This window comes from Aspergillus clavatus, genomic scaffold (genome assembly GCF_000002715.2).
Source record: "Aspergillus clavatus NRRL 1 1099423829750 genomic scaffold, whole genome shotgun sequence".
Lineage (NCBI taxonomy): Eukaryota > Fungi > Ascomycota > Eurotiomycetes > Eurotiales > Aspergillaceae > Aspergillus > Aspergillus clavatus.
Window position 1 is genome coordinate 969,090 of NW_001517110.1, and position 24,622 is coordinate 993,711.

At 55.2% G+C, this 24,622-nt stretch overlaps 16 protein-coding genes across 16 annotated transcripts, besides 7 other annotated features; 12 read left to right on the plus strand and 4 right to left on the minus strand.

The window, feature by feature from the left end:
* Positions 1-365: 365 nt before the first annotated feature.
* On the plus strand, positions 366-1,890 carry ACLA_003680 (aspartic protease family protein; the record flags this gene model as incomplete). The annotated part of the gene is made up of 3 exons (XM_001276380.1): positions 366-550; positions 597-913; positions 971-1,890. The coding sequence occupies 3 exons, from the start codon at positions 366-368 to the stop codon at positions 1,888-1,890; spliced, it is 1,422 nt and encodes a 473-aa protein (XP_001276381.1).
* A 47-nt stretch (positions 1,891-1,937) lies between these two features.
* On the minus strand, positions 1,938-2,534 carry ACLA_003690 (DUF4291 domain-containing protein; the record flags this gene model as incomplete). The annotated part of the gene is made up of 1 exon (XM_001276381.1): positions 1,938-2,534. The coding sequence occupies one exon, from the start codon at positions 2,532-2,534 to the stop codon at positions 1,938-1,940; it is 597 nt and encodes a 198-aa protein (XP_001276382.1).
* A 44-nt stretch (positions 2,535-2,578) lies between these two features.
* Positions 2,579-2,604: a microsatellite.
* Positions 2,605-2,912: 308 nt separating this feature from the next.
* On the minus strand, positions 2,913-3,563 carry ACLA_003700 (dual specificity protein phosphatase family protein; the record flags this gene model as incomplete). Its single annotated transcript, XM_001276382.1, has 1 exon — positions 2,913-3,563. One exon carries the CDS (start codon positions 3,561-3,563, stop codon positions 2,913-2,915), a length of 651 nt encoding a protein of 216 aa, XP_001276383.1.
* A 530-nt stretch (positions 3,564-4,093) lies between these two features.
* On the plus strand, positions 4,094-5,107 carry ACLA_003710 (uncharacterized protein; the record flags this gene model as incomplete). Its single annotated transcript, XM_001276383.1, has 1 exon — positions 4,094-5,107. The coding sequence occupies one exon, from the start codon at positions 4,094-4,096 to the stop codon at positions 5,105-5,107; it is 1,014 nt and encodes a 337-aa protein (XP_001276384.1).
* A 325-nt stretch (positions 5,108-5,432) lies between these two features.
* On the plus strand, positions 5,433-6,504 carry ACLA_003720 (aldo/keto reductase family protein; the record flags this gene model as incomplete). The annotated part of the gene is made up of 2 exons (XM_001276384.1): positions 5,433-5,490; positions 5,555-6,504. 2 exons carry the CDS (start codon positions 5,433-5,435, stop codon positions 6,502-6,504), a joined length of 1,008 nt encoding a protein of 335 aa, XP_001276385.1.
* Positions 6,505-6,817: 313 nt separating this feature from the next.
* Positions 6,818-6,841: a microsatellite.
* Positions 6,842-6,868: a microsatellite.
* Positions 6,869-6,932: 64 nt separating this feature from the next.
* Positions 6,933-7,792, plus strand: ACLA_003730 (putative short chain dehydrogenase; the record flags this gene model as incomplete). Its single annotated transcript, XM_001276385.1, has 2 exons — positions 6,933-7,215; positions 7,275-7,792. 2 exons carry the CDS (start codon positions 6,933-6,935, stop codon positions 7,790-7,792), a joined length of 801 nt encoding a protein of 266 aa, XP_001276386.1.
* Positions 7,793-8,606: 814 nt separating this feature from the next.
* ACLA_003740 (putative amino acid permease) lies at positions 8,607-10,342 on the plus strand (the record flags this gene model as incomplete). Its single annotated transcript, XM_001276386.1, has 3 exons — positions 8,607-9,786; positions 9,839-10,179; positions 10,229-10,342. 3 exons carry the CDS (start codon positions 8,607-8,609, stop codon positions 10,340-10,342), a joined length of 1,635 nt encoding a protein of 544 aa, XP_001276387.1.
* An 86-nt stretch (positions 10,343-10,428) lies between these two features.
* Positions 10,429-11,504, minus strand: ACLA_003750 (homocysteine S-methyltransferase family protein; the record flags this gene model as incomplete). The annotated part of the gene is made up of 2 exons (XM_001276387.1): positions 10,429-10,569; positions 10,617-11,504. The coding sequence occupies 2 exons, from the start codon at positions 11,502-11,504 to the stop codon at positions 10,429-10,431; spliced, it is 1,029 nt and encodes a 342-aa protein (XP_001276388.1).
* Positions 11,505-12,330: 826 nt separating this feature from the next.
* Positions 12,331-13,971, plus strand: rodD (the record flags this gene model as incomplete). The annotated part of the gene is made up of 4 exons (XM_001276388.1): positions 12,331-12,483; positions 13,352-13,555; positions 13,607-13,876; positions 13,936-13,971. The coding sequence occupies 4 exons, from the start codon at positions 12,331-12,333 to the stop codon at positions 13,969-13,971; spliced, it is 663 nt and encodes a 220-aa protein (XP_001276389.1).
* Positions 13,972-14,213: 242 nt separating this feature from the next.
* On the minus strand, positions 14,214-15,815 carry ACLA_003770 (amidohydrolase; the record flags this gene model as incomplete). The annotated part of the gene is made up of 1 exon (XM_001276389.1): positions 14,214-15,815. The coding sequence occupies one exon, from the start codon at positions 15,813-15,815 to the stop codon at positions 14,214-14,216; it is 1,602 nt and encodes a 533-aa protein (XP_001276390.1).
* A 290-nt stretch (positions 15,816-16,105) lies between these two features.
* ACLA_003780 (peroxisomal copper amine oxidase) lies at positions 16,106-16,762 on the plus strand (the record flags this gene model as incomplete). The annotated part of the gene is made up of 1 exon (XM_001276390.1): positions 16,106-16,762. The coding sequence occupies one exon, from the start codon at positions 16,106-16,108 to the stop codon at positions 16,760-16,762; it is 657 nt and encodes a 218-aa protein (XP_001276391.1).
* A 660-nt stretch (positions 16,763-17,422) lies between these two features.
* ACLA_003790 (Zn(II)2Cys6 transcription factor) lies at positions 17,423-18,998 on the plus strand (the record flags this gene model as incomplete). Its single annotated transcript, XM_001276391.1, has 3 exons — positions 17,423-17,522; positions 17,567-18,114; positions 18,165-18,998. 3 exons carry the CDS (start codon positions 17,423-17,425, stop codon positions 18,996-18,998), a joined length of 1,482 nt encoding a protein of 493 aa, XP_001276392.1.
* A 284-nt stretch (positions 18,999-19,282) lies between these two features.
* Positions 19,283-19,351: a microsatellite.
* Positions 19,283-19,352: a microsatellite.
* Positions 19,353-19,449: 97 nt separating this feature from the next.
* On the plus strand, positions 19,450-20,778 carry ACLA_003800 (NADH:flavin oxidoreductase/NADH oxidase; the record flags this gene model as incomplete). Its single annotated transcript, XM_001276392.1, has 1 exon — positions 19,450-20,778. One exon carries the CDS (start codon positions 19,450-19,452, stop codon positions 20,776-20,778), a length of 1,329 nt encoding a protein of 442 aa, XP_001276393.1.
* A 233-nt stretch (positions 20,779-21,011) lies between these two features.
* Positions 21,012-21,046: a microsatellite.
* Positions 21,015-21,046: a microsatellite.
* A 35-nt stretch (positions 21,047-21,081) lies between these two features.
* On the plus strand, positions 21,082-21,842 carry ACLA_003810 (peroxiredoxin family protein; the record flags this gene model as incomplete). The annotated part of the gene is made up of 5 exons (XM_001276393.1): positions 21,082-21,128; positions 21,188-21,300; positions 21,374-21,537; positions 21,602-21,742; positions 21,807-21,842. 5 exons carry the CDS (start codon positions 21,082-21,084, stop codon positions 21,840-21,842), a joined length of 501 nt encoding a protein of 166 aa, XP_001276394.1.
* A 444-nt stretch (positions 21,843-22,286) lies between these two features.
* On the plus strand, positions 22,287-23,124 carry ACLA_003820 (type 1 glutamine amidotransferase domain-containing protein; the record flags this gene model as incomplete). Its single annotated transcript, XM_001276394.1, has 3 exons — positions 22,287-22,364; positions 22,430-22,667; positions 22,730-23,124. The coding sequence occupies 3 exons, from the start codon at positions 22,287-22,289 to the stop codon at positions 23,122-23,124; spliced, it is 711 nt and encodes a 236-aa protein (XP_001276395.1).
* Positions 23,125-23,694: 570 nt separating this feature from the next.
* ACLA_003830 (HNH endonuclease family protein) lies at positions 23,695-24,477 on the plus strand (the record flags this gene model as incomplete). Its single annotated transcript, XM_001276395.1, has 4 exons — positions 23,695-23,870; positions 23,927-24,098; positions 24,179-24,317; positions 24,365-24,477. 4 exons carry the CDS (start codon positions 23,695-23,697, stop codon positions 24,475-24,477), a joined length of 600 nt encoding a protein of 199 aa, XP_001276396.1.
* Positions 24,478-24,622: the final 145 nt, after the last annotated feature.

A 24,622-nucleotide genomic window follows, 5' to 3' on the forward strand; every position in this document is an offset into this window, starting at 1 on the left:
CGACCACCTCAACACATCCTATGGAGTCACCAGAGAGGCAGTGTCTACAAGCAGACGCCGAAGCAGAAATGGCTCACGTCTCAAGTCCCCGTTCCGCGCCCCTAACTAATGAGTTAGCCTGTCTTGGTGCCAATCACCAGCTCTGCCAAGCTATCACCGGACACTCAGGTCACTATCGGTGCTTGTCGAGCCTATGATAGCGTCCAGGCTCCAGCAGACTATCAGGTTTTCATTAGCTGCACTGCTGCAGCCTCTGGCCCCTGGCTCAGGCAATATAAGAGGACGATGGGGGCCCATGGCGGACGCCGATTTCCTCTAGAAATCTCGTATCCACACTTTATCTACCATCAAGATCAGCAATCAATATGCGGGGCGCATCAGCCGTGTGTTTGCTTTGTATAGCCGCACCTTTGACCAGCGCGTTGTCGCTGGTCAAGAAGGATGCGCCGGCGGTGTTGGAGTTAGGGATTCAGCATCATCCGAACGCTGCGAGATCATACGCAAAAAGAGATGACGGTTCTTTCCGGCTGCAGTCCAATTTCAATGTTCGGTTTGCCTCCGAAACCCACGAGGAATTGTTGCTAACATCGGCAGAGCGAGAACTTTTTCCATGCGAATATCTCTGTCGGAAGCCCGCCGCAGTGGATGGAAGTCCACCTGCACGTTGGCACCGACCAGACCTGGTTCCAGGCCGCCAATTCCACCTCATGCCAGTGGTACAGGAATCACATGGACTGCGGCGGCCAAGGAGGATACAACTCGAGCGCATCGAAGACCGCGCAATGGGTCGGCTCCGGGTTCAAGGATATCGACTACTCCGGCGAGGGCGCGGTGCTGACCGACGTGGTGGATCTGGGCGCGGTGAAGCTGGATGCGATGGAGTTTGGGGTGGTCTACGATGGCATTACGGAGAGTAAGTTGCTCGAGGATCTCCGTCGTTGCAGAGGGAGGAGATGACTGAATTGCGCAGGCACCCTCGGGCTCGGATACGGACTCAACAACTCCACGTCCATCTCGCTGCCTCATGCGCTGGCCAACGCAGGCTTCATCCAGTCGCCCGCCTTCAGCATGTGGCTGGAACCCGGGACCTTGCCCAGGTTATCCGCCTTGAACAACGGCAGTGTGCTGTTTGGCGGCGTCAACAAGGCCAAGTACATTGAGCCCTTGTACACACTGCCCATCGTGCAGCCCGCGGGCCTCCCCAAAGCGTTCCGGGTGGAAATGACGGGCCTCTCCCTCTCGACGGAGAAAGGGACCACCACCGTCAACACCGAGCCCTTCCCCTTGGACGCCAAGCTGGATACCCGGACCAGTGTCACCTGGGTTCCCGAGGCCGTCACGAAGCAGCTGTTCGCCCAGTTGAACGTCACGGGCGTCGCCGACGAAGGCCAGGTCATGATGCCGTGCGACTCGGACGCCAACGTCACCTTTTCGTTTGGCGGCGCCAGCTTCGACCTTCAGCTGTTCATGTTCCTGTCGCAACAGAGCCCCATCAACCTGGAAATCTACAATGGGAGCTGCTACCTTGGGATTGTGCCCAACACGCGTCTACACAAGGACGAGGGGAGCGTCATCCTCGGCACGAATTTCTTGAAGTGGGTGTATGCAGTGTATGACATGGGGAGTGACCGGGTGTCGCTGGCCAAGAGAAACTGGGCCCGGCCACTTCATGACGAGATCCTGGAGATCACGCCCCAGGGGGGGATTCCCGATGCGACGGTGGTGAACAGCTTCGGTGGTGATCAGGGAGATGGAGCAAGCAAGGCAGACAACAAGACTTCGGCCTCAGACAAAGGATCGGACAAAGACAAGTCGGGCTCATCGCGCCTCGAGTTGGCCACTGGGCTCGGATGGTGTCTGTTCAGCGCTTTGGCTTTTGCATTTGTATAATTTAATAACACACCTTTTCCATAATGACGCATGCTGTTCTGTTCTGTTCATCTCGCCTCCAGAATCTCCCTCAACTCCTCGGACAGCGGATACTCCTCCTCCAGGGGCACCAACGCCCTCGCCTCCTCCATCCTCCCTTCCTCCATGCACTGCTCAATCTCCCTCATGGTCTCGGTCACCTCCGTGATGCCCACAATCCACTCATCCACATACCTCTCCACCGCCTCGCCGCCCAACCCGACCTGGATCGACCGGTATGCGAGACCCTTGAACTCCAAATCCCGCTCGGGGTCCCACTGCACCCGCACCGGACGTGCTCTCAAGCGTTCCTGCCACGCGGCCTTTCCCTCGGGATCCCTCCCCCCGTAATGCGAGAGACTGGAATGCCGAAGGGCCCATTCGAACCCATCGCGGGTGATCTCGATCGCCAGGACCCGTTCCTGTCTGGGTTTCTTACCCCAACCACACCGATAGGCCATCCAGAGGAATGAGGGTTTGATCCATGTCATGCGTGTGCGGGAGAAGGGGGCCACGAATGTTTGGGCTGCGAGGGCGTTGGTGGCGATGGTGTCGTTGTAGGCTTGGTAGACGGTGATGGTGGTGGGGGTGTATTTGGCGCGGATCTGGCGGTAGGGAGGGTTCATTCTGGTGTTTACAGCATAGGTTCCTGGTACTCCAATCATCATGTATCCATCTGATCCATCTGATCCATCTGGTCTGCTATAAGTATTCGCTGCATTAGTGTTGTTACTGGTGAGTCAGGGGATTGTGGCGCAGCTCGTTTGTATATCGGGGTACATATACGTCCTAGTCCTCCTCCAGGTGGATAATTGCATTACTTTTTCAGTTAGTAAGATCGTATTATTCTACTAGTATAGCGGAGTAGATGGATTTAGTCAGTAGGAATAAGTATGATACTCAAAGGACGATTGGAGATAGCACACGGTAAGAACGATAGAATTGTTCCTCGACACGTCTGAAAACCACGACTGCTGACCATGTTTCTTCTCCTCATGGTCAGGCTAAAGATTGCGCGGGATGAGAAACTCATCCCCAGTAAGGCCCTTTTCCTTCAGAAGAGCTGCTCGGTCATTCAGAAAGGCTTGATGCGGCGCTTTCGGAACCGTTCTCTTCTCATCTTCCCACACCTGATATTTCAGCTCCTCCCAAATTTGCAGCTGCCGGATGAAGTTGGCACTCGGCTTCACTGTCTGTTTCGATCGCACGAACGCTGTGATTTCCTCCCGCTTCATGTCGTACTTGCGCATCAGGTAGGCGATGATGATCGTCGGCGAACGAGAAATCCCAACGTCACAATGAATCAGGATTGCCGCCGGGGGGTCCGAAGCAGGCTCCTCATACTTGTGTTGAATATGTAACGAACGGGAGGACAGTAGAGCGGGAGAGGCCATTTGGTCAATGAATTCGCAGATGTTGTCCAGATGAGCGAGAAGGTCCTGCGTCGACGAATCCGCACATTGCACCCATTTGTGACGTTGTTCTGGAATCCCCGCCTCTCTGGTCATTGTGTTCCACCATTCCCACCGCGCATCAGTCAGTGAGAGTACGGCGTTGATGCCGTTGTCTCGCAGCAGGGTTCCGTTGAATGATGCTTCGACGTTCCCAAGAAAGAGGCCAGGGACAATTTGCCGCATTCGCGCTGTGAATGCCATCTCCCACAGTTCCTACTTCTGTCGCCTGTCCGGCTCGTGATATTCTTTGGATCATTGATTCAATGGATGGGAGGATGTTGAGCCTTGCTGACTGATATCAACTCCCCTGCTCGAAGAGAAACCTCTATAAAAACCTGTATACCTCTTATATCTAGCTATATCTATGCTTTAACATCTTAAATAGTTAATTTCTCCTACTCCTTCGTACATATATTCCAGCAAGCCTTGTGATTGGAACGATTGATGCCTGACTTATAAGGCTACAATACTGTGGCTATGCACGTCATATAGCGAAGAGATAGAAAAAGCTATAGGTAAATCTATAGTATTAAACTTGATTAGCTATCTAGCTAATCTAGCTATTACTACAGTAGAATATAAGGGATTCTTATTTCTCAATGACTGTCTATAGTATTTCTGATCGTATATCCTGCCAAGACGCCAAGAGTTCCGTATATCTTCAAATTTTCGCTCTAGAAGTATAGCCCAACAACCTTAACACCCCTCCAACCGACAACATCTCCAACCTGATGCCGTCCATATGTGACCGGCTGACGGTGATCATCACCACCTCTCCAGCACCCTCCAATCCAGCCACAGATCTCATCTCATCAGTCCTCGAGTCCTTCCAGCAGCACTGCCCCGGCCTGATCGACGCGCGGGTGATCGTCGTCTTCGACACCTTCGAGCGCATCACCGTCCAGCCGCGGCTGAAAAAGGGCCATGCCAGTCCCGAACTAGCAGAGACCTATGAGCAGTACAAGGCCAACATCAAGCAGCTGGTCCTGCAGGCCTACCCGCACGAGGGCGACGGCGTGCTCACCCACTCCCACGCCGCGGCGGAATTCGGCTTCGACGGCGCGGTCGACCTGCGCATCGCGCATACGCCCGACGACCGCGTGACGTTCGTCGAACCCGCCGCGCGCCTGGGCTTCGGGCTCGCCGTGCGCTCGGCCCTCCGCCTCGTCGACACGCCCTATGTCTGGGTGCAGCAGCATGACTGGGCGCTCGTCGCGGATATCCCGCTCGCGCCGCTGCTGGATATCATGTCCCGCAGCGAGTCGGATGAGGTCGCGCCGGTGAAGTATATCTCCTTCCCCTCGGTGCGCATGAAGCACTACGCGGCCTCGCCGCATGTGCTCGACCACCCGGCCCTGCGCGACCTGACCACTTCCCTGAAGAGGGAGTTTGTGGCGCCGTCCGCCGGTGGTGAGACGGTTTCACTGACGCCGCTGTTCTTCTGGTTTGATAAGCCGCATGTGGCGTCGACGGCGCACTACCTGGCGCGGGTGTTTCCGACGCCGTTGGCGATGCGCCGGGGCGAGTTCATCGAGGATAAGATCGGGCAACGGGCGCGCGCGCAGATGAAGGAGGGGCAGTGGCTGAAGTGGGCGACATGGCTGTACTATCCTGAGGAAGGAGAGGTGCTGTGTTTGCGACATCTGATGGGGAGGACGTGGAGGGGGTTTGGGGGTGGGATTAACCTCAAGGGGGGTGTTGTTGTAGAGGGCGAAGTTGCGCCTGTACAGCATGATTCTGCATGAGCTTTTTCATCTTATGCCTATGCTTCGCATTGTATGCCCTGTGATTTGGGTTGGAATCGCCATCGAGACCCAAAAAAAAAAAAAAAAATCTGTAGATCAACGGCCATCATTTAGCGTCCGCACCTGCATCCGCAGTTCCGCAGTCTATGCATGTCTTGATCGCTCGGCGGAGATAACCATCGCGGCGGACATAGGATATAGCACGGAGGAACCAATCCATGAACCAGGATAGGTTGCTGAAGTATAAGTATTCAGTGTCTTCGCGGTATACCTTCACATCATCACACAGTTCCATACATTCAACAAACCGGAGCCCACAAGCAAGATGGCAGACAACAAAACCCTCAAAATCGTCTTCGGCGCCATGACCTTTGGCAAGCTAGGTATGACCTCTAACCAGCTCCACTATCCAGAGCCACAGCTAACCCTCCCCTTCCCGTCCCCCAGAAACACTCGGCGCACGGGTCCACGACCTCCCCACCGCCGCCGACATCCTCGACACCTTCCAACGCCACAACCACCACGAAATCGACACAGCCCGCCTGTACGGCAACGGCTCCTCCGAAGAGATGCTCGCATCCCTCAACTGGCAGGCCCGCGGGCTCACCACGGCCACCAAGATCTACCCGAACGCCGGCGGCATCGCCGCCTCCGAGGACAGCTACACGCACCAACCCGCCGACCTCCGCCGCGGCCTGACCAACAGCCTGCGCGCCCTGAACACCGCCTCCGTCGACCTCTTCTACCTGCACGGGCCGGACCGCAACACGCCCTTCGAGGACACCCTCCGCGAAGTCAACGCGCTGCACGCCGAGGGCCGGTTCGCGCGCTTCGGGCTCAGCAACTTCATGGCCTGGGAGGTCGCGCAGATCTGCGAGATCTGTCGCCGGCACGGCTGGATCGCGCCAACGGTCTACCAGGGCGTGTACCATGTGCTGCAGCGCAGCGTGGAGGCGGAGCTGCTGTCGTGTCTGCGAGCGTATGGCATCGCGCTGTATGCGTTCCAGCCGCTGGCGGGGGGCCTGCTGACGGGGCGGTACGTGCGCGGCCAGACCGAGTTTGAGGCCGGGTCGCGCTTTGACGGTGGGACGGTGCAGGGGAGGGTGCACCGTGGGCGCTACTGGAACGAGAAGTACTTCGATGCGTTGGAGATGATCCATGAGGTGGCGGGGAAGTTTGGGCTGGGGGACGGCGAGGTGGCGCTGCGCTGGTTGAAGTATCACTCGAAGCTGAGAGAGGAGCGTGGGGATGCGATTGTCGTCGGAGCGAGTAGTGTGAAGCACTTGGAGGACAACCTGGCGGATCTGGAGAAGGGGCCGTTACCGGAGGAGGTGGTGGAGGTGCTGGACGAGGCATGGGGGTGTGTCAGGGGAGTTGTGCCGAACTATTGGCATTAAGAAAAGCTAGGGGAGCAAGACATGATATGATATACATCAAGAGATCTTTTGGCCGTCCAGCAAGGCACACATCGCGTGCCTCTAGTCCGTATGTTCCACCATAAGTACAGTGACTCCCCTTTACTGGGACCATCCGAACGGCCTCAGCAGGTGTACCAGCTAGAAAAAAAACCGTCTCTATCCACCCATCCCTATTCTATTCAAGTATCTACGCCGTATATATCTATCCCCCACCATCCCGAACCCAGCCGCATTCGGGTCAACGACATGGTGAATCTCGTCCAGGCCTCTATTCGGGGTTATCGGAGGTTGCGGAGATACGAGGGAGATACGAGGGATATATGTATATATATATATATATATACCCAACAGATACCACAACTCATACGAGGGGCGTAGAACATTATCAGCGGAGAAAAAAAGCGACAATGGCTAGCAAAATCGTCCTCATCACCGGTGCCAATACTGGGATCGGATTCCAGATCGTCCGCGCTCTGTGCAGCTCCAACCAAGCCTACAGCATCATCGTCGGCGGCAGATCCACCCTCAAAGTCCAGCATGCCATCCGCGCCATCGAGTCCGAATTTCCCAGCACTGCTAGCCAGCTTTTTCCGCTGGAAATCGACATTGAGCATGACGATCAGATCCAGCGCGCATTCAGCGAGGTACAGGCCAAGTTCGGCCGTCTGGACGCCCTTGTCAACAATGCCGGTAAGCCTTCCGTCAGAATCTCGTGATACCACCAGGGAATAGCCAGTGACCCTTATCAGGGGCCTCCTTCGACCTTGATCCGACCACTGGTACCATGACCGAACGCGACATGTGGAATAAAACCTGGAACGTCAACGTCGTCGGCACTCACATGCTCACCTCCACCTTCGTCCCGTTACTCCTCCAAAGCACCGACCCGCGTGTCCTCTTCATCTCCTCCGGTACATCTAGCCTCACCGGGACCGACAACCGCGCCCTCGCGATCAACCAGTTCCCGGCCAAGGGATGGCCGAAGGCACCGGGATTCAGCTTCCCCGCCTACCGTAGTTCCAAGTGCGGCCTGAACATGGTGATGAGGGAGTGGGACCGGATATTGAAGGAGGATGGCGTTAAGGTCTGGGGTATCGCTCCGGGGTTCCTGGCAACGGGACTGGCCGGTGTCGGCGAGGAGGAGCTCAAAAAGAGGGGAGCAGGAGACCCAGCGGTTGCAGGACCGTTTATCCGGGCTGTGCTGGAGGGAGAGTGGGATACAGACGTCGGGAGGGTTGTGAGTCGAAACGGAGTGCAGCCGTGGTAGCTTGAGACATACGCTCAGTGTGATATAAGAATGGGTATGCTTGTCAGTTCGTGTCCAGTATAGATGATTTTGCTACAGACAGTGCAGACAGTGGCGACGTCATCCCCGGCCATCAGGCCAATACATTGCTGAATTCAGCCACCATTCGGACATTCAATGAGGAATACATGATAAGATTGATATCCAGGCACCAAGACAGATCGAGCTCACTCGAGCCCTGGTATACTCTTGTCGACCAGAGTGTAAAGAGCATGTTCCACTGTATGACAAATTCAATTCGGTGGCGCAGAACGCAAAGTTGCAAACTTTTTCAAGCGTCCCCAATGTTTGTCTGTTCAGTGGCAAATCCGATGTCGGCGCAAGGAAAAAGTCCTTGTAAAGAAAAGCTTAACCGCATCAACAGGATATATTGAAATCTGCACAGGCGATGGCTGAAGAGCGTCAATAGTGCAGCCACAGACATACCACGTAGAGCTGGGTATCAATTCAAGAATAGTTAGAATACCAATAATGCACGGAGATCGAATGGTTGGCAGGCCCGATGCCAACTCCGAACCTCTGGATGTCATCACCAAAACCCGATACTGAGTGCCAGCAGTGGATCAGTCCGGAGAAAAACCGAATGGAATTCTGTGGAGAAGCCACCACCACCACCACCAATGACACCACGGTTTCTCTGGATGTCGTGCTCGCCTCCAGTCCCGAATAAAAAGGTTTTTCTCCGCCAGGCCGCCACCCCTCTTCTTGAATCTTGACATCTCTTCGGTTGTCTTAGTCGGTGTGGGGGATCACCGTCTACATTGTTCTTGGCCACATGCACAGTACCGACTCCAAGATCCAGCCGGATCCTGCCCGGCCAGTTGGGGAGGAGGTCGTTCCTTACCTCGAGAAGGATGCGCTGCAGCTCAATGTTGGCGGCCGGGGTGGCACCCAGCGCCGGTTGAAGAACTACCAGGTGAGCATGATCGGTTTCTGCGGTGGCATTGGCACTGGTTTGTTCGTGGGTACGGGTGCCGCCTATGCCAAAGCTGGACCGGCGGGATTGCTCCTGGCGTACGCTGTCGTCGGCCTGGTGCTGTGGTGCGTGATGCAGAGTATCGCTGAGCTGGCCACGCTGCTGCCTACTGCCGGCTCGTTTCCGCACTGGGCCACGCGCTTCATCGATCCAGCCGTTGGCTTTTCGCTGGCGATCTCGTACGGGTACTGCTACACCATTGCCATTGCATCTGAAGTGTCAGCGGCCGCGGTCATTGTCTCCTACTGGACCGACCTGACGCCGGCCGTCGTAATCAGCGTCGGCTTGGTGCTGATATTGGCCATCAATCTCATGAGCGTTCGCTTCTACGGCGAGACCGAAGTTCTCGCAGGTGCCATCAAAATCCTGTGCTTCCTTGGCTTGGTCATTGTCGCCATTGTCATCACTGCTGGGGGAGGGCCTAACCACGAGGCCATAGGCTTCCGCTACTGGCACAATCCTGGCGCCTGGACCAACTACAACGGCATCACCGGTCCCACAGGCCACTTCCTTGGCTTTCTGTCCGCATTTGTCAATGCGTCCTTTAGCTTCATCGGCGTCGAGACTGTCGTTATTACTGCTGCCGAATCGGTTGATCCGCACGACGCGATCCCCAAGGCTGCCCGTCGCGTCACCTACCGCATCGCCCTGTTCTACGTCCTCGGCGCCTTCCTTATTGGTCTGATCGTCGACCCGCGCACTAGCGACCTTGTCTCGGGATCCGGTAATGCCAACAGCTCGCCCTGGGTGATTGCCATCCGCCAGGCTGGAATCAACGCCTTGCCGTCGATCGTGAACGCCTGTGTACTCATATCCGCCTGGTCCGCTGGCAATTCCTACTGCTGGGTTGGCTCACGGATGATTGTCGCCATGACCACTGACCACCAGCTGCCCCAGATCTTTGGTCGGGTGAACAAGAAGGGAGTGCCGTACTTGGCGGTCATTGCCGCCTGGCTGTTCGGACCTCTGGCTTACCTGAGTAAGATCGCGTCCATTCGCTATTTTTCTGCCTCGATAACTGACTCCTCCAGGTCTTGGATCCGGCGGTGCCGCGCAAGCCTTCTCTTGGCTCCTGAACCTCAGTACCGTGGCTGGTTTGATCGCTTGGGCTACCCTCTCCCTCTGTTACATTCGCTTCTATGCAGCCATGAAGGCGCAGGGCGTCCATCGTGACACACTACCGTGGAAGGGTCCTCTGCAACCCTATGCCGCCTGGGTGGGATTCATCGGGTCAACCATTATTACATTGGTGGCTGGCTTCCCTGTGTTCCTGAAAGGAAACTGGTCTTCGTCCGACTTCGTTGCCTCGTATATTGGCATTCCCATCTTCATTGCCCCAATTATTGGATGGAAGCTATGGCACCGCACCAAGGTTTGTCCGTGTTCTCGATATCTTTGTGGATGTCGCTAATGGCTCCCAGTTTATCCGTGCTGCAAATATCGATCTATGGTCTGGTCGACTGCAGGAGGGAGAGATTGTCGAAAGACATGCCCCGCAGACGTGGTGGGGTCGCACCCTTGACTGGATTTTTTGAATAACTGGCTTCGTGTATATCTTGTAAATATGCATAGACGTGATACCCATACATGGAATATAGATTCGTTATTTTTTGTTATCTGATCACTGAGATTTGAGCTGCTCCGCCAGCTTTCGAATGTCATTATGGGAGGCTTTGCAGCAGCCGCCGACCAGGAATGAGGTGAACGGGCCGTTTGCACCAGCGTCGTTGACGATCTGTCCAAGTTGCTTTTCCCAGGGACGCTACTTCTGTTAGACTTGAAACAGTATACGGATGTGGCATCACTCACAGCATCGTCATTGGTATACCCTTCTGGCTTCTCCCATGTCTGCGTGGTCGTATTGTAAACCTCCCCATTCGTCCCATCTGGATACAACACTAGAGTTGGGACGGTTGATACTCGACCTGCAGCCATAGCACTGGCAATTTTCTCCCCAAAATTCCGCATCAGGCCATTCAGTTTGTGAATCTTGGTACAATTGATCCCAATCCCCCAAGGCACCGACTGATCCGGCATTTCAGCCAACGCCGCCGTCACAACTTCTTCAACAGAACTACCATCTGGCAGGGCCGCCTGCTCACCAGGGAAAACGCATGCTACCCAGAATGGGACATTCAATCCAGCCGCATGAATCGCCCTTTTGACCGCACGAATCTCATCCAGCCGTGGCAATGTCTCGAACGCAACGTACTGTACCCGCTCGGACAATCTCTCATCGGCCTCCTGGAACAGCCGCAGCCGCTCCAGGTGCCATTGGAACAATTTCTCCTCAGTATCATGCTCCGCATCATATTTTCCGCTATATTCCTGCCCAGGAATCATGCATGCGCCATACGGTCCCAGACTCAGTGCAATCTTCGCCGTGCTGTTGCCCTTTGCTTGTTCGGCAATATCGATGGCGGTGCGGAGGTACTTGGCGATAGCATTCCGAGGGATCCCCGTGGGATAATCCACGGTTTTTGTGCGCTCGAACCCCTCGATAGAGACTTGGTATGTTGCTGTAAGGAGGACGTCGGTGTCAGCGTTGATGAAGTTCCGTTGGCAGGCAAGGAGGGTAGTGGGGTCGGAGACGAGCAGGTGGGAGGCCCAGAGGGGAGTGGAGGAGTCAAAAGTAACCCCGTGCTGGTCCTGCAGGGAAGTACCAAGCCCTCCGTCGAGAATCTCAATGGAGGCCATCTTATCAGCTTTTTTTGACTGACTGAACGAAGCTGATGATGTCGTTCATGTGGATGGAATATGGTGTGTGAGATATCTAAGATAGGATAGCGGTGGGATTCTGCCAAGCTGCACATGGAGATAAGCCCATCGTTATCATATCGATTGGCTTATCTCTATCTCGATGTCTTAAGACTCTTGACAAACACCTTTGGCGAGGCATTGTTTTCAAAATGTGCAATTGCTATGCATGCGATCAGGTGGGCATACAATGGATTGTCTTGCCGAATATAGATAACCATTGCCGTTGCCGCGTCAGATGTCCATTTACGTCTCCTTCTCCCCTCTACTGGGGACGATATGACAACCTATGGTACATTCTGAAAACCTCACTGCGTGTGACAGACCAAATACCTTGACGATGCCTAGAGACACCACAATCATTGCTGCGGGGTTCCAATGAAGATCAGCTTACTGGTGATGCAAGGAGTCTAATCCACGCTCCGCTGAGTCAGACTACAGGTGACAGGAAAGCCACTGAGCTAAAAAGCTGGCCAGCATCACACTCAAGTTTCGTTAGTAGCACATGCATGCTATGGTTGTGTTGCCAATAAGCCCCAGTCCTTGCCTGAACCACTGACATGGCATTTCCCTCGCCATAATCCTATCGTGTCCTTGAGGCGAGAGCCGAGATGTGCCGCATGACCTTCCCCATAGAAATCGTATTATATAAAGACAGGCTGGCAGCCCATGTATAAGGGTACCTCATGTCTCCAGCACCTTATCAATCCACAGACCATCTTACTCACCATTAATCACTGCCGTCTTCAACAGATCATCAATCAGTATGAAGGTCTTCGTTAGTCTTCTCCTTCTGGCCACTGTTGCCATGGCTGCCGTCGATACCACCAACGCCGGATGCTCCCAGCCCGGGCAGTATTGCAATGGTGGCACTTTTCTGTGCTGCAATAATCGCCAGTGCGATCTCAGCAAGAACGTGGTGTGTATCATTCCATCTTCTATACAACTAATTGCCTCCCATTTGGAGTCAGGGTGTGCTAATACTTGTCCCCGCAGTGCAAGTAAACCACATTGACAACCGACGAGGGGATGGTTTGCTAGGGGGATCAGTGAGAAGGCAACCGGGTTCATGGATTTCTTCCTCAGGGAGCTTAATTGTTCGCCGCTTTAGTCCATGCAGAAAAACATGATATATCGCCTCGAACCAATAGCAGTAACATCAACCAATATTGGTCTTTTAACGGCCTGCATTTGATCTGTAGAATTGAATGACCATCAATTTGATCACCATTACTGGATCCCAGAGAACCCCGTTCGAATCATTGTCAAGCATAGGATAGAAAGGGGGCCTGTCATAAAGCAAGCTGAGATAGGGAATCGTGACTGCTTGGTTTGCTCCTCAGAAAACAAACAGTTGACCATATGTAGCAGCCAGGTCTTGTTACATGGATGCCTACTGGACCCTCCAGAAGAGCACTGTGCTGAACCACAGCAGTGAACTTAACGTCAATTCCTGTCAATCAAAAGATGGACAAGATCTCTCCATATCACATGACTCTGTCCACGTGAGGTGCTAGACCGTCCTAAACGGGCACATTCTATGCTCTCTCTTGGAGTCTCCAATATGTTGAAGATCCGTGTTGTCTTCGGAAAGCCTGTAAACATTCAATGGATGTCCCAGTTGCAGCCAATGTACTGGGTACAATAGGCGCGGTACTGCTGATTTCACTTTCTTCCTCTCACCGTCATACCCTGCTGACCAGATATGTCTACACGTAGGTCTGCTGGTCTATACAGGTGACAATCCCAATATAATCCAAGAAAGACTTTTCTCTAACTCGGCGTAGCTCATACCCCAGATTGTCATCAACTATCGACGACATGATACAGAGGGTCTTCAGGCCTCGATGATGCTCCTCTGGGCTGTGGCTGGAGTGCCCCTGGGAGTCTATAACATCGTCAAGGATTTTAACATTGCTCTGAGAATTCAACCTCAGATCCTGACTACGCTTAGCTTGGTGACATGGGCCCAATGTTTGTATTATGGAAAGGTTCGTACCACTCCATTCTATTGGCTGATGTGCCCTAAGTTCCGGTCATAGAAATATCCTATCTTCAAGTGTATTGCCGCGGTGGCTCCGCTTCTATCTGTTCTTGGAGGTGTCGAGGTGGGACTTGTGTATGCTCTACGTGCAGCACAGAATCACGAGCTTGAGTGGCCACTGATCCTCATGGCTGTTCTGAGTGCCGGTTTCCTGGCTGCCGGAGTACTTACCCACTACTGGGACATCTACGTCCACCGGACAGTACGAGGCATCAGCTTCCTCTTCGTGGGGATCGATGCTGCAGGGGATTTATTCTCTCTGGTCTCTGTCTGTACGTGGTATCCCCCCCCCTTCCCTTCTCTGAAATACCATACTCACCATCCAAGTGTTCCAACCTAGTATCGACATTCTCGGTATGGTGATTTTTGGCACTGAGCTGGTATTGTGGCTCGGGATCTTTGCCTGTGGAGGCGTATACAACCTACGTCCATGTCTGAAGCGGCTCAAGAAACGAGAAGTCCACGAACTCGAGCCAGTTGCCATGTATATCGACTCTGCACCCTCCTCAAGCTCGGTATTTCGAACAGTGTCGGGTTCGAGCGTGGTGGCACGCCGTCCAACACAACATATATTGTAATTAGCATTCGTAACGAGAAGATATCTACTATTTTGTAGCATATACTCTCTTTCCTGCAAACCAGGTCTCACAGACCTTGCCCTCCAACAGGTCCTCTGCGTTCCACTGCATGTCCAGCACTACAAAATCCGCCCTGCAGCCCTCTTTCAAAATTCCTGCCCAATTCTCCGCAAATCGTGCGTACGCTGCGCCCTCGGTAGCAGCTGTAACCGCCTCAGCCAGTCCTAACCCGAAGTGCTCGTTCGTGGTTTGGGAAGACTCCGGCTCCATCGCGGATCTCCGCGTCGTCGCATTGTACAAATTTGGCAGCGGTAGATGGGCGGCGGTCGGCGCGTCCGTTCCAAACGCCAACTTCGCGCCCCCTTCCGCGAAATCCTTGTACGCAAAAGCGCGCTGGCACCGCTCGGGACCGATTAGATCCGGCCATGCGCGGAGGATAACGGGATCTGAGTGGACCGGCTGCACCGACGCCGTGATTCCCAGCTGGCCGAGTCGTTTCGCGTCTTCGGGCGCCGTGAGCTCGAGATGCTCGATGCGATGACGCCGGCCAGGGGTGCCCACTTCGCCGAGGACATCGATGGCCTGTTTTACGGCCTTGTCTCCAATAGCGTGGATGGCGCATTGGAGCCCCGCTGCGTCGGCGCGCTGCACGACAGCTCTCAGCATATCGACGGGCCAGATCGGCTCGACGGGGTCCTGTCTGTTGCCGTATGGCTGAGTTAGCGCCGCGGTGCAGCCATCTACAACGCCATCACAGATGAGTTTGATGCCTGTGATGCAGAAATGGGGCGAGGTGGCAGGGTTGAATTCGTGCCAGAGCTGGATGGCACGGTCGACATGGGTGAAATTGGCCTCTTGGTCCTCTGAGAAGGGAACGAGCCAGTGCGCTGCAATATGGAACGGTGGGTTTTCTTGTTCGTAGTAGGGCTTGAGGACCGCCCACATATTATCCTCCATGGCCATGTCGACGAGGCCTGTGTATCCGGCTTCAGTGTACGCTGCAAATGCCAGACGAAGTGCATGCATCATGTCCTCTAAGGTAGCGGTCTTTAGCAGAAACGGCCAGACAATCTCCATCATGGCATTTTCACTCAACAGCCCCGATGGCCGTCTGTTCTCATCGCGGTGAATCGTGCCCCCTGCAGGGTCTTGCGCGGTGTAGACTCCCATTTCCTCCAACGCAGCGGAATTGCACCAGCAGGAATGGAGATCAAACGACTCGATCTGGATGGGCCGAGGGTCCAGATCATCGAGCATACTCGCCAAAGCGATGCCATTGGTGGAGGATTGCATCCATCCTCGACACAGAATACGAGGGGCAGAGGGATGAGCCTCAGCAAACGACTTGATGACCTTGCGGATATCCTCCAGGCAAGTGCAGTCCAGGAGACTCAGCCGGCCGAGAGACTGGCCGAAGTTCATGATATGCACATGCCCGTCGATAAAGCCTGGGATGACCAGGCGGTTCTGTAGGTCGACGGTGTCGTCTGCAGTGGGTGCATTTTCCTGTGCGCCAACATATACGATCTTGTCATTCTCGACGACTAGACACTCAGCGAAGACATTGTCATCCTGAGCGTTGAGGGATTGCGGGGCGAAAAAGTGTCCGTGCGTGAAGAGGGTCTTCATGTTTCTTGAGTTGAGTATATGAGTATAGATGAGTTAAGTCGGGATAAATGGAGACTATAGCAAATTCCTGCAGCGTAGATAGCGAACAGGAGGCAACCTCCCCGGTTTATAAGCTGGATCTCTCCAACCTTGTCTTCATGACCATATCAATGCAGTCCATGAACTGGGGATTGTGATTGGTTCAATCAAAACGGACTTCCCCATACAGATGGCGCAAAGTGACGCCATTGGCCAGAATGATATATCCGATACCGGATGGAGTTGTCACTATGAAGCAGTAGAAGAAAACAATGGCAGATCAGATAGAAGGGGAACACTCTCAGTGGCAGATGCATGCGGTTAAGCTCCAAGGATTCTTATCAGGTCGTTGCTCTATACCCGAACCTGCATGTCCATCCGAGGAGAGGGGCGGACACCCCGTCGTCGCGAACGGCCTCGGCATCAACGAGGAAGACAATGGACTTGCTGTACAAACGTACCGACTTCCGCGACAGAATGGTCATCACTGCGCGAGACCGCAAGCCTGGCCATCTCGCAGATCATCACGGCCGCCAAACTCCGAGTACGCCTTCTACCACACCTTCACTCTGGACGGCACGTACCAGCTCAAGGTCAAGCTCACCGGCATGCTCAATACCTACTGCCTGCACCCGTCTGAACAAGCCACCCCCCTCAGCGCGGAAGTCGCCAAGGGCATCGACGCCCAGAACCACCAGCGCATCTTCTCTCTGCACGTCAACCCCGAGATCGATGGGCCCAACAACACCGTCATGCAGAGCGACGCGACGCCGTCCCCATTGGAGACGACCCCGTCGGATCCCCCGCCAACCCCTACGGCAACGGCTTCTACGCCCGCAAGAGACGCCTCCGCACCGCCCTTCAGGGCGCCGCCAACTACTGCCATGAGACCAGGCGCAGATGGGACATCATTAACCCGACCCGCCTGAACCCATCGTCTACAAGATCCTCAAGAACCACAGCCCTCGCCTGCTCACAAAATCAGGCAGCACGATCGACAACCAGGTGTGATTCGCCACCAAAGCGCTCTGGGTGCTGCCCTACCACGACCACGATATCTTCCCTGCGAGCTGCGAATACGTATGCCAGTTGATGGGGGAGCCGGGCCATCCGCACAACGCGACGGTCGTGGACTGGGCGGCGCGCGACGAGAGCATAGAACACGGACATCGCGTCCTACATCTAGTTTGGGCTGACGCATTTCCCGCTCACGGAGGACTTCCCCATCATGCCAGCGGATTTCTGGGTGCCGCTGTCGGATGTGGTTAAGGATATGACGTCGAGGAATGCGGTGGGGGCGAGGGAGGCGAGGGAGAGATCGAAGCTGTAGCGGTAATGCATTTTATGTTGGATATTCTGGCAGCGTGTACGTACAATATACACTAATCCGGCCAGATTTGCCACCCTAAATCCCTGACAGCCACTCTCGATACTTCGAAGTCGAATTCTCCGCTGGTTCTCCGCATTCTCCACTCTTCTCGGTTACTGGTCTTGGCAGCCAGCATCTTATCGCGACTCTCCATCGAATCTACTGACTTTGCCGGAGCAGCACACCAGTCAACCGAAGGGTGGTTAACCCTTCTGTGGACATGCCACACCCGCCGGCGGAAACAGTCCCCGTCTCTACATTCTTCCGGCGACCTCGGCGTCGGCCAGCCCATCTGCGTACCAAGACTGGGTGTCTGACATGTAAGCTATTTTTCAATGTCTTGCAAGCGTTGCTAATTGTGTAGGCCGGTCACGCAAGAAGAAATGCGATGAGACGGGCCAACCGTGCGACAACTGTGTCAAGCGGAAGGTGGTCTGTGTCTGGCCGCAGGAAAGGGGAGCGGGGAAGGATCTGTCGCGGGACGCGGTCGAGGTGGTAGCCGTAGCCTCGGATAGAACCCAGCTCGGTCAGCTACAGACCTCATGTTCCGTGACCGTCGGAGATGGACTAGGGGTTAACTCCCCGGTCTTGGTTCCCTTGAATGTGCACCTCTTCGATTATCTGCAGACCGTCTTCCTGCCGCAGCTGATCCATCCCCTGGCCCACGGCACGTTCAATGAGATGGTCAACCGGGAAGGTCTTGGGCTGGCGTTCCAGCACCCTTTCTGTATGCACGCTCTGCTGGCCTGTTCTGCGGCAGAGATCCCCGTCGAGAACCCACAGTACAGACGTATGGGCCAGGTGTACTACGCCAAAGCCGTCGCCGGGCTCCGCCTGAGTCTGGAGCGCAGCGAGCCCTCGGACCGATGGATCGTGACTTTGTGGACAGTGTTGCTTCTGTGCATCTACGAGGTGAGAGGTTCGATACTATCTTGAAACGCCGCGGACCTGACCGGGTGTAGCGATCCAAACCGCACCACTCACAGGGTGTCGACGTGCATCTGGCTGGCGCGGCCCAGTTGATCAAGATGTACTTCCAACCGGACATTCGCGGACCACGCTCTATCGAGACTGAGATCCGAATTCGCCGTCTGTTCCTCGAATCGTTCATCTTCCACGTTGCCACCAGCATTCCCTTCCAGCACGCATCGACGCAATCAGCGACCATCGACTCGGCCTTTTCCCTCGCGGAAAACATCCTCGGGCTGATCTGTCGCCCGCATCTCTCCATCGATGCGTCCTCCCCCGTGCTCGCCGTGCCTCCCAAGCTCTTCCAATATATCTATGCCATAGCACGGATCTACCAGCGATACGCCGACGGTATTGACCTCGAGCACTGCCGAGAACTCGAGCAGGATCTGCGACAGTGGGACACCGTGATGGCAGCCACAACCACTCCCAACCTGCTACTGGGGCCACGATTATACGTTCTTTGCTCCCGGATTCTCCTCCACCGCATCATCGATGCTGACGCTGACAAATCCAGCGTCATTATCGATCAGCTGGTAACCCTCGCCATGGACCTGGTGAAACAGCTACATCCTACAGAAGACTATTTTGCGGAATACTACAGCTGGCCCTTTCTCGTGCTGGGAATCTACCTCACTGCGGCATCCGACCAGGTGCTCTTGCAGTCCCAGATCCGTGGGTTCTGGCAGGCGACGAAAAACGGGACGATGAGACGGCTGCTGGACATGTTGGCGGCATTTTGGGATGGGGGGCCTGATATGAGAGTATGGGACAACCTGTGGCTTATACAGGGGGCCAATCCAAGCGATCCCGTGGCCGTGAACTAATACTCCGTAGGGCAGAGAGGTGGGAATACGAATGCAATGCTCCGTGGATTGGATAGTAAGACCATTTCCCGCTTTTGGAGAACCAGAAACGCCGCCAATCATGGTTGAGACAAACCCAGCGGCCAATGACACTCGGATAATAAGTGGATCTGTTCTATTCTTGTTGTATTCAAGCATTTGTCAGCTCATAAATCTTATCCGCCACGATTTGTTCTTTGTTCGACCTTTGGGAGAGTTCAATTGTGTTGAGGGGGAGGGGGGTTGTGGTGAATGAATCCCGGCTCTATACATATATACATATATATATACATATATATATACATATATATATATATCTATCTATCTATATATATACCAGGCAAACATGCACTCCCCTTTCCCTCTCCACACTCCTCTCACAATCACAAATCCAACACAAACCATCCCTTGATCAACAACAACAACAACAACCATGGGTTCCAACGGCTACCAGGCTCCCGCGGTCACCAAATCGCCCTTTACCCCCTACTTTACCCCCGCTAACAATGGCGGTGCCGCTCTCCATCCCGAGGACCCCAAAACACCCACCCTCTTTCGCCCTCTGCAGATCCGCAATGTCACCCTCAAGAACCGCATCATGGTTTCCCCCATGTGCATGTACTCGTGCGAATTCGACCCGTCGTCGCCGTTCGTCGGCGCCCTGACCAACTACCACCTCGCCCATCTCGGCCACCTCGCCCTCAAAGGCGCCGGCCTGATCATCATCGAGGCCACCTCCGTCCAGTTTAACGGCCGCATCACGCCCAACGACTCGGGCCTCTGGCAGGACGGTACGGACTCGGAGCAGTTCCGCGGCCTGCAGCGCGCCGTCGAGTTGATGCACAGCCAGGGCGCGAAAGTCGGCATCCAGCTCGCGCACGCCGGTCGTAAAGCCAGTACCGTGGCGCCGTGGGTGGCCGCGGAGGCCGGCAAGGCGAGACTCCGGGCCGACGAGAGCGTGGGCGGGTGGCCCCACGATGTCGTGGGTCCGTCCGGGGGCGAGGAGCACCGCTGGAGTCCTGTGGAGAACGAGTACTATGCGCCGCGGGCGCTGAGCACGGCGGAGATCCAGGAGCTCATCGCGGCGTTTGCGCGCAGTGCGCAGCTGGCCGTGGCCGCAGGCGTCGACGTGATCGAGATCCACGGTGCGCACGGCTATCTGCTCAACGAGTTCCTGAGCCCCGTCACGAACAAGCGCACCGACGAGTACGGTGGCAGCTTCGAGAACCGCACGCGCATCGTGCGCGAGGTCGCGGCGGCGATCCGTGCCGTCATCCCTGCGGACATGCCGCTGTTCCTGCGTATCAGCGCGACGGAGTGGCTGGAAGGGCAGGCGGTGGCGGCGGAATCGGGAACCTGGGACATCCAGAGCTCCATCGAGCTGGTCAAGAAGCTGCCCGAGTGGGGCATTGATTTCGTGGACGTCAGTTCCGCCGGGAACCACAAGGACCAGAAGATCAACATCCACCCAACATTGCAGACCGACCTGGCCGGCCAGATCCGGGAAGCTGTGAAAGCTGCGGGCGCATCGACGCTGGTCGGCGCCGTCGGGCTGATCACCGAGGCCGAGCAGGCCAGTAGACTCGTCCAAGGCGCTGACGAGGCAAGCACCGCCGAAGCGATGCTACCGGGCCCGTCACCCATGGCGGATGCGATCCTGATTGCGCGGCAGTTCCTGCGCGAGCCCGAATGGGTGTTTAACACGGCCAAACGACTTGGAGTGCCGGTCACGGTGCCGCGTCAGTTCGAAAGGGCCGCTTGAGAGGGTAGATAGGGAGTAGTAGATAAAGTATAGACAACCAACTACCAATACGCATCCTTTTATTTTACTATGCATGCATCCAAGCGCTCTATATCCAATCGGAGATTCCCCCAACCATACTCTGTATATCGGCGGGCTCCGGCTGCACAGCTGACTCAGCGCCGTTATGCAGGACTCGGCATAACGCCATTCTCCCCGCGAGTCACGCCTTAAAAGCCCGTTTTCTCCCCACGGTTGAAGCAGTGGAAGCAGTTGAAGCAGTGGAAGCATCAGTACTCAGTCCTGTCTCGTACCACAGCAAAAATGGCTCTCAAACCCGGTGACCAGTTCCCCGAGGGCGTTGTCTTCCAGTATGTTCTCATCATCGCATCGCCATGAACCCTCCCCACCCCCCATCTAATCGAGTCAGGTACATCCCCTACGCCGAAGAAAGCAGCGCCATTACCGCCTGCGGCATCCCCATCAACTATAATGCGTCCAAGGAATGGGCCGACAAGAAAGTCGTCCTGTTCTCCGTTCCAGGTACGGCGCATGCCATCCCTATCCCCATTATCCCCGTCTGTCTCGGTATTCCTAGAGCTAAGAAGTATCTCAGGCGCGTTCACCCCCACCTGCTCCGTGAACCATATGCCCGGGTACATCAAGAGCCTACCGCAGCTGCGCGCCAAGGGCGTGCAGGTTGTTGCGGTCGTCGCGTCCAACGACCCCTATGTGATGAGTGCATGGGGCAAGGCGAACCAGGTCAAGGGCGAGGATATTGTATGTTTGATTGTTTTTGCTTCCTTTGGACCTACTCCGCGTGGCTCGTAGCTGACTGGTGTAGCTGTTCCTGTCTGACCCCGAGGCCAAGTTCTCGAGTAGCATCGGCTGGGCCAATAACGGGCGGACGGGCCGGTATGCGATCATCATCGACCATGGTAAAGTCACGTATGCGCAGGTTGAGACGGAGCGGGGGGTGGTCAAGGTATGTTTATGTTTATGTTTTTTCATGCTCGAGGGCGATAGGGCGAGAGGTGCTAATGGTGTAGGGATCTGGCGCGGATGCTGTTCTGGCGCATTTGTAGGGTTCAGAGGTGATCGCCTGATTGATACGATATTATGCTGTGGTTCAGCTCATTATCTTGTTGAATAGGAAAGATCTTGGTTTCTTTTTCTGGCTCAAAATTAAGCATGTTATTGCCCACTATAGCGACAGCTCTAGCTATATCTACCACCGTTTCCAGACTCCAAACTGTCCAAACCAATCATGCTGCCATAGTTATTAGCCAAGACGGGAGGGATCCAGAATCTGGAAACCCTTTCGATTATTTCCATGAGTGTAATTTGTCTAACTGTATTGAGATTCCACCATATCTTTTGACATTGTGTAGCACTGATGTCATACTCACCTCGTCCCCCCAAAGTGGCCATCGACACCCTATATATACCGTTATATCCTTTACCATCACTCTCAATCCTCCCCATTAACCTCATATATCCCATATATAACTATATAATATCTCTCCATCATGCCTCCAAAAGTGCTGATTGTTCTCACCTCTCAGGATACAATCCCCGCCAATAACCATCCCACAGGCTGGTATCTAGTACGGCAAACCTCACACCTAAACCAAATAGCTCCCCACTAATGCCAATACTAATGCCGGGACAGCCTGAATTCGCTCACCCGTGGGAAGTCCTGCACGACAAAACCGAGCTGGTCATCGCCTCCCCCAAGGGTGGTGAGGCCCCCCTCGATCCGGCCTCGGTCAAAGCCTCCGAAAACGACCCCGTCGCGACCAAGTTCCTCAACGAGCAGAAGAGTCTCTGGACCAATACAGAAAAGCTGTCGGATGTGTTGCCCAAGGTCTCGGAGTTTGATGCCATCTTCTACGTCGGCGGTCATGGACGTATGTTGTCAATCCACCGTTCCACATCCACTGGCCCGAATACTGATAGTTGGTCGCCGCAGCTATGTTCGATCTCCACAACGATGAAACCTCCATCGCCCTCATCGAGGCCTTTTCCGAAGGCAGGAAGACCATCGCCGCCGTGTGTCACGGTCCCGCCGCCCTGATCAAGGCCAAGACGCGCTCGGGTGTCCCTCTGCTGTCGGCCGCGACAGTGACGGGCTTCTCCAACGCCGAGGAGGATCAGGCGCAAATGTCGTCCGTCATGCCGTTCATGCTGGAGGACGAGCTGCAGAAAGTCACAGGCCACCGGTACGTCAAGGCCGATGAGCCGTGGGGGGAGAAAGTGGTCCTGTCCAAGACGGCGGGCACGGCGACCACGTTGATTACGGGACAGAACCCGGCGAGTGCGACGGGCGTCGCGAAGGAGATTCTGCGAGCGTTGGGACTGGCGTAGTGGAGTGATCGGGTCTGTCATGCAGTGCAGAATCGAAGATAATAATAGTATAGTTATGAATTTAATGACTGTGTTCCCCCCCCAAACCACGGCCCATATATCTCGTGGGTTACATTGCAAACTTGCAGAATACCCGCCGGTCTCCGAGACCTGCAACCCCTCGCTTCGCTTTTCAAAACTCGGGGAGGGACGATCGCTGCAGTTCGCAGCGAATCAGCGGAGATGATGGTCAAGCGTGGCCGGCACGATGCTGCCAAGCGCTGGCTGATAAGTACCTGCTTGATAAGCCGTGCAGACTGCAGATGCACGATCATGGGCCATGTAACTTGCCCGCGAGGAGATGCATCCTGAAGCAGTCTAGTATGCGACATCTAGCCAATCATCCCGGGGACGAAGCGTGTTGACACGCCGTCAAGGGAGGTAGTATGCTGCACGATCGCTGGCCATTGACAACTGCCGGCTGACGGGGTTCGAGGAGTCTATAAAATGGCCCGGTTTCCTCACGTCACGATGCAAATTCCCCGTATCCCGTCTCTGCACCCCTGAGGAATAGGAAATTCGTCCCGCAAGATGCAACTTCTCCCCATCCTCCTGAGCATCCCGCTCATCGCAGCCCTCCCTACCCCCCCGGGCATCCCCTCCGCAGCCACCGCCGAGTCCGAGCTGGCGTCGCTGACCGTGGCGCCTCAGGGTAGCGAAGATGGCTACTCCCGCGAACTCTTCCCCCACTGGATTAACCAGGGCAAGTACGTGCACGGTCCACAATCCCACTCTCATCCAGCACAAGCTCACCCTATCACAGCCACTGCAACACCCGCGATATGGTCCTCGCGCGCGACGGCCAGGACGTCGTCCAGGATGACGACTGCTACCCGACCAGCGGCACCTGGTACTCGCCCTACGACGGGACCACCTGGACCGAAGCCAAGAAGTTGGACATCGACCATTTCGTGCCTCTGGCGAACGCATGGAGAGTACGTCGCGCCCCCGCCCCCAAATACCCCACCCTGCACCTATCGAGTCAGGATATCCAAGCTGATGGTTGATTGCGCAGTCCGGTGCATCGGAGTGGAGTACGGCGCAGCGCACGGCGTTTGCGAATGACTTGACGCATCCGCAGCTGGTAGCCGTCTCGGAGAAAGCCAACCGGTCCAAGGGCGACAAGGGCCCAGAGGAATGGAAACCTCCCCTTGGTAAGTGGTTCGGTCCCTGACCGGGATGCTAGATACTGACTGAGTAGCCTCGTTTCACTGCACGTATGCGCGGATGTGGGTCAGCGTCAAGAGCACGTATGCGCTGACCATCACCTCGGAGGAGAAGGAGGCTCTGGTGAGTATGCTGGATACTTGTTAGATGGGGGGTGGTGGCCTATTCGGGACAGCCACGTCGTGCAGAAGCAGTATGTAGAGATGGAGATGCAATCGCAGCCCCATGCAATAATTATGATGCCGTGCATTGAAGCAGGTCATGGAAGAAGATCCATCATATTTTGTTCTTT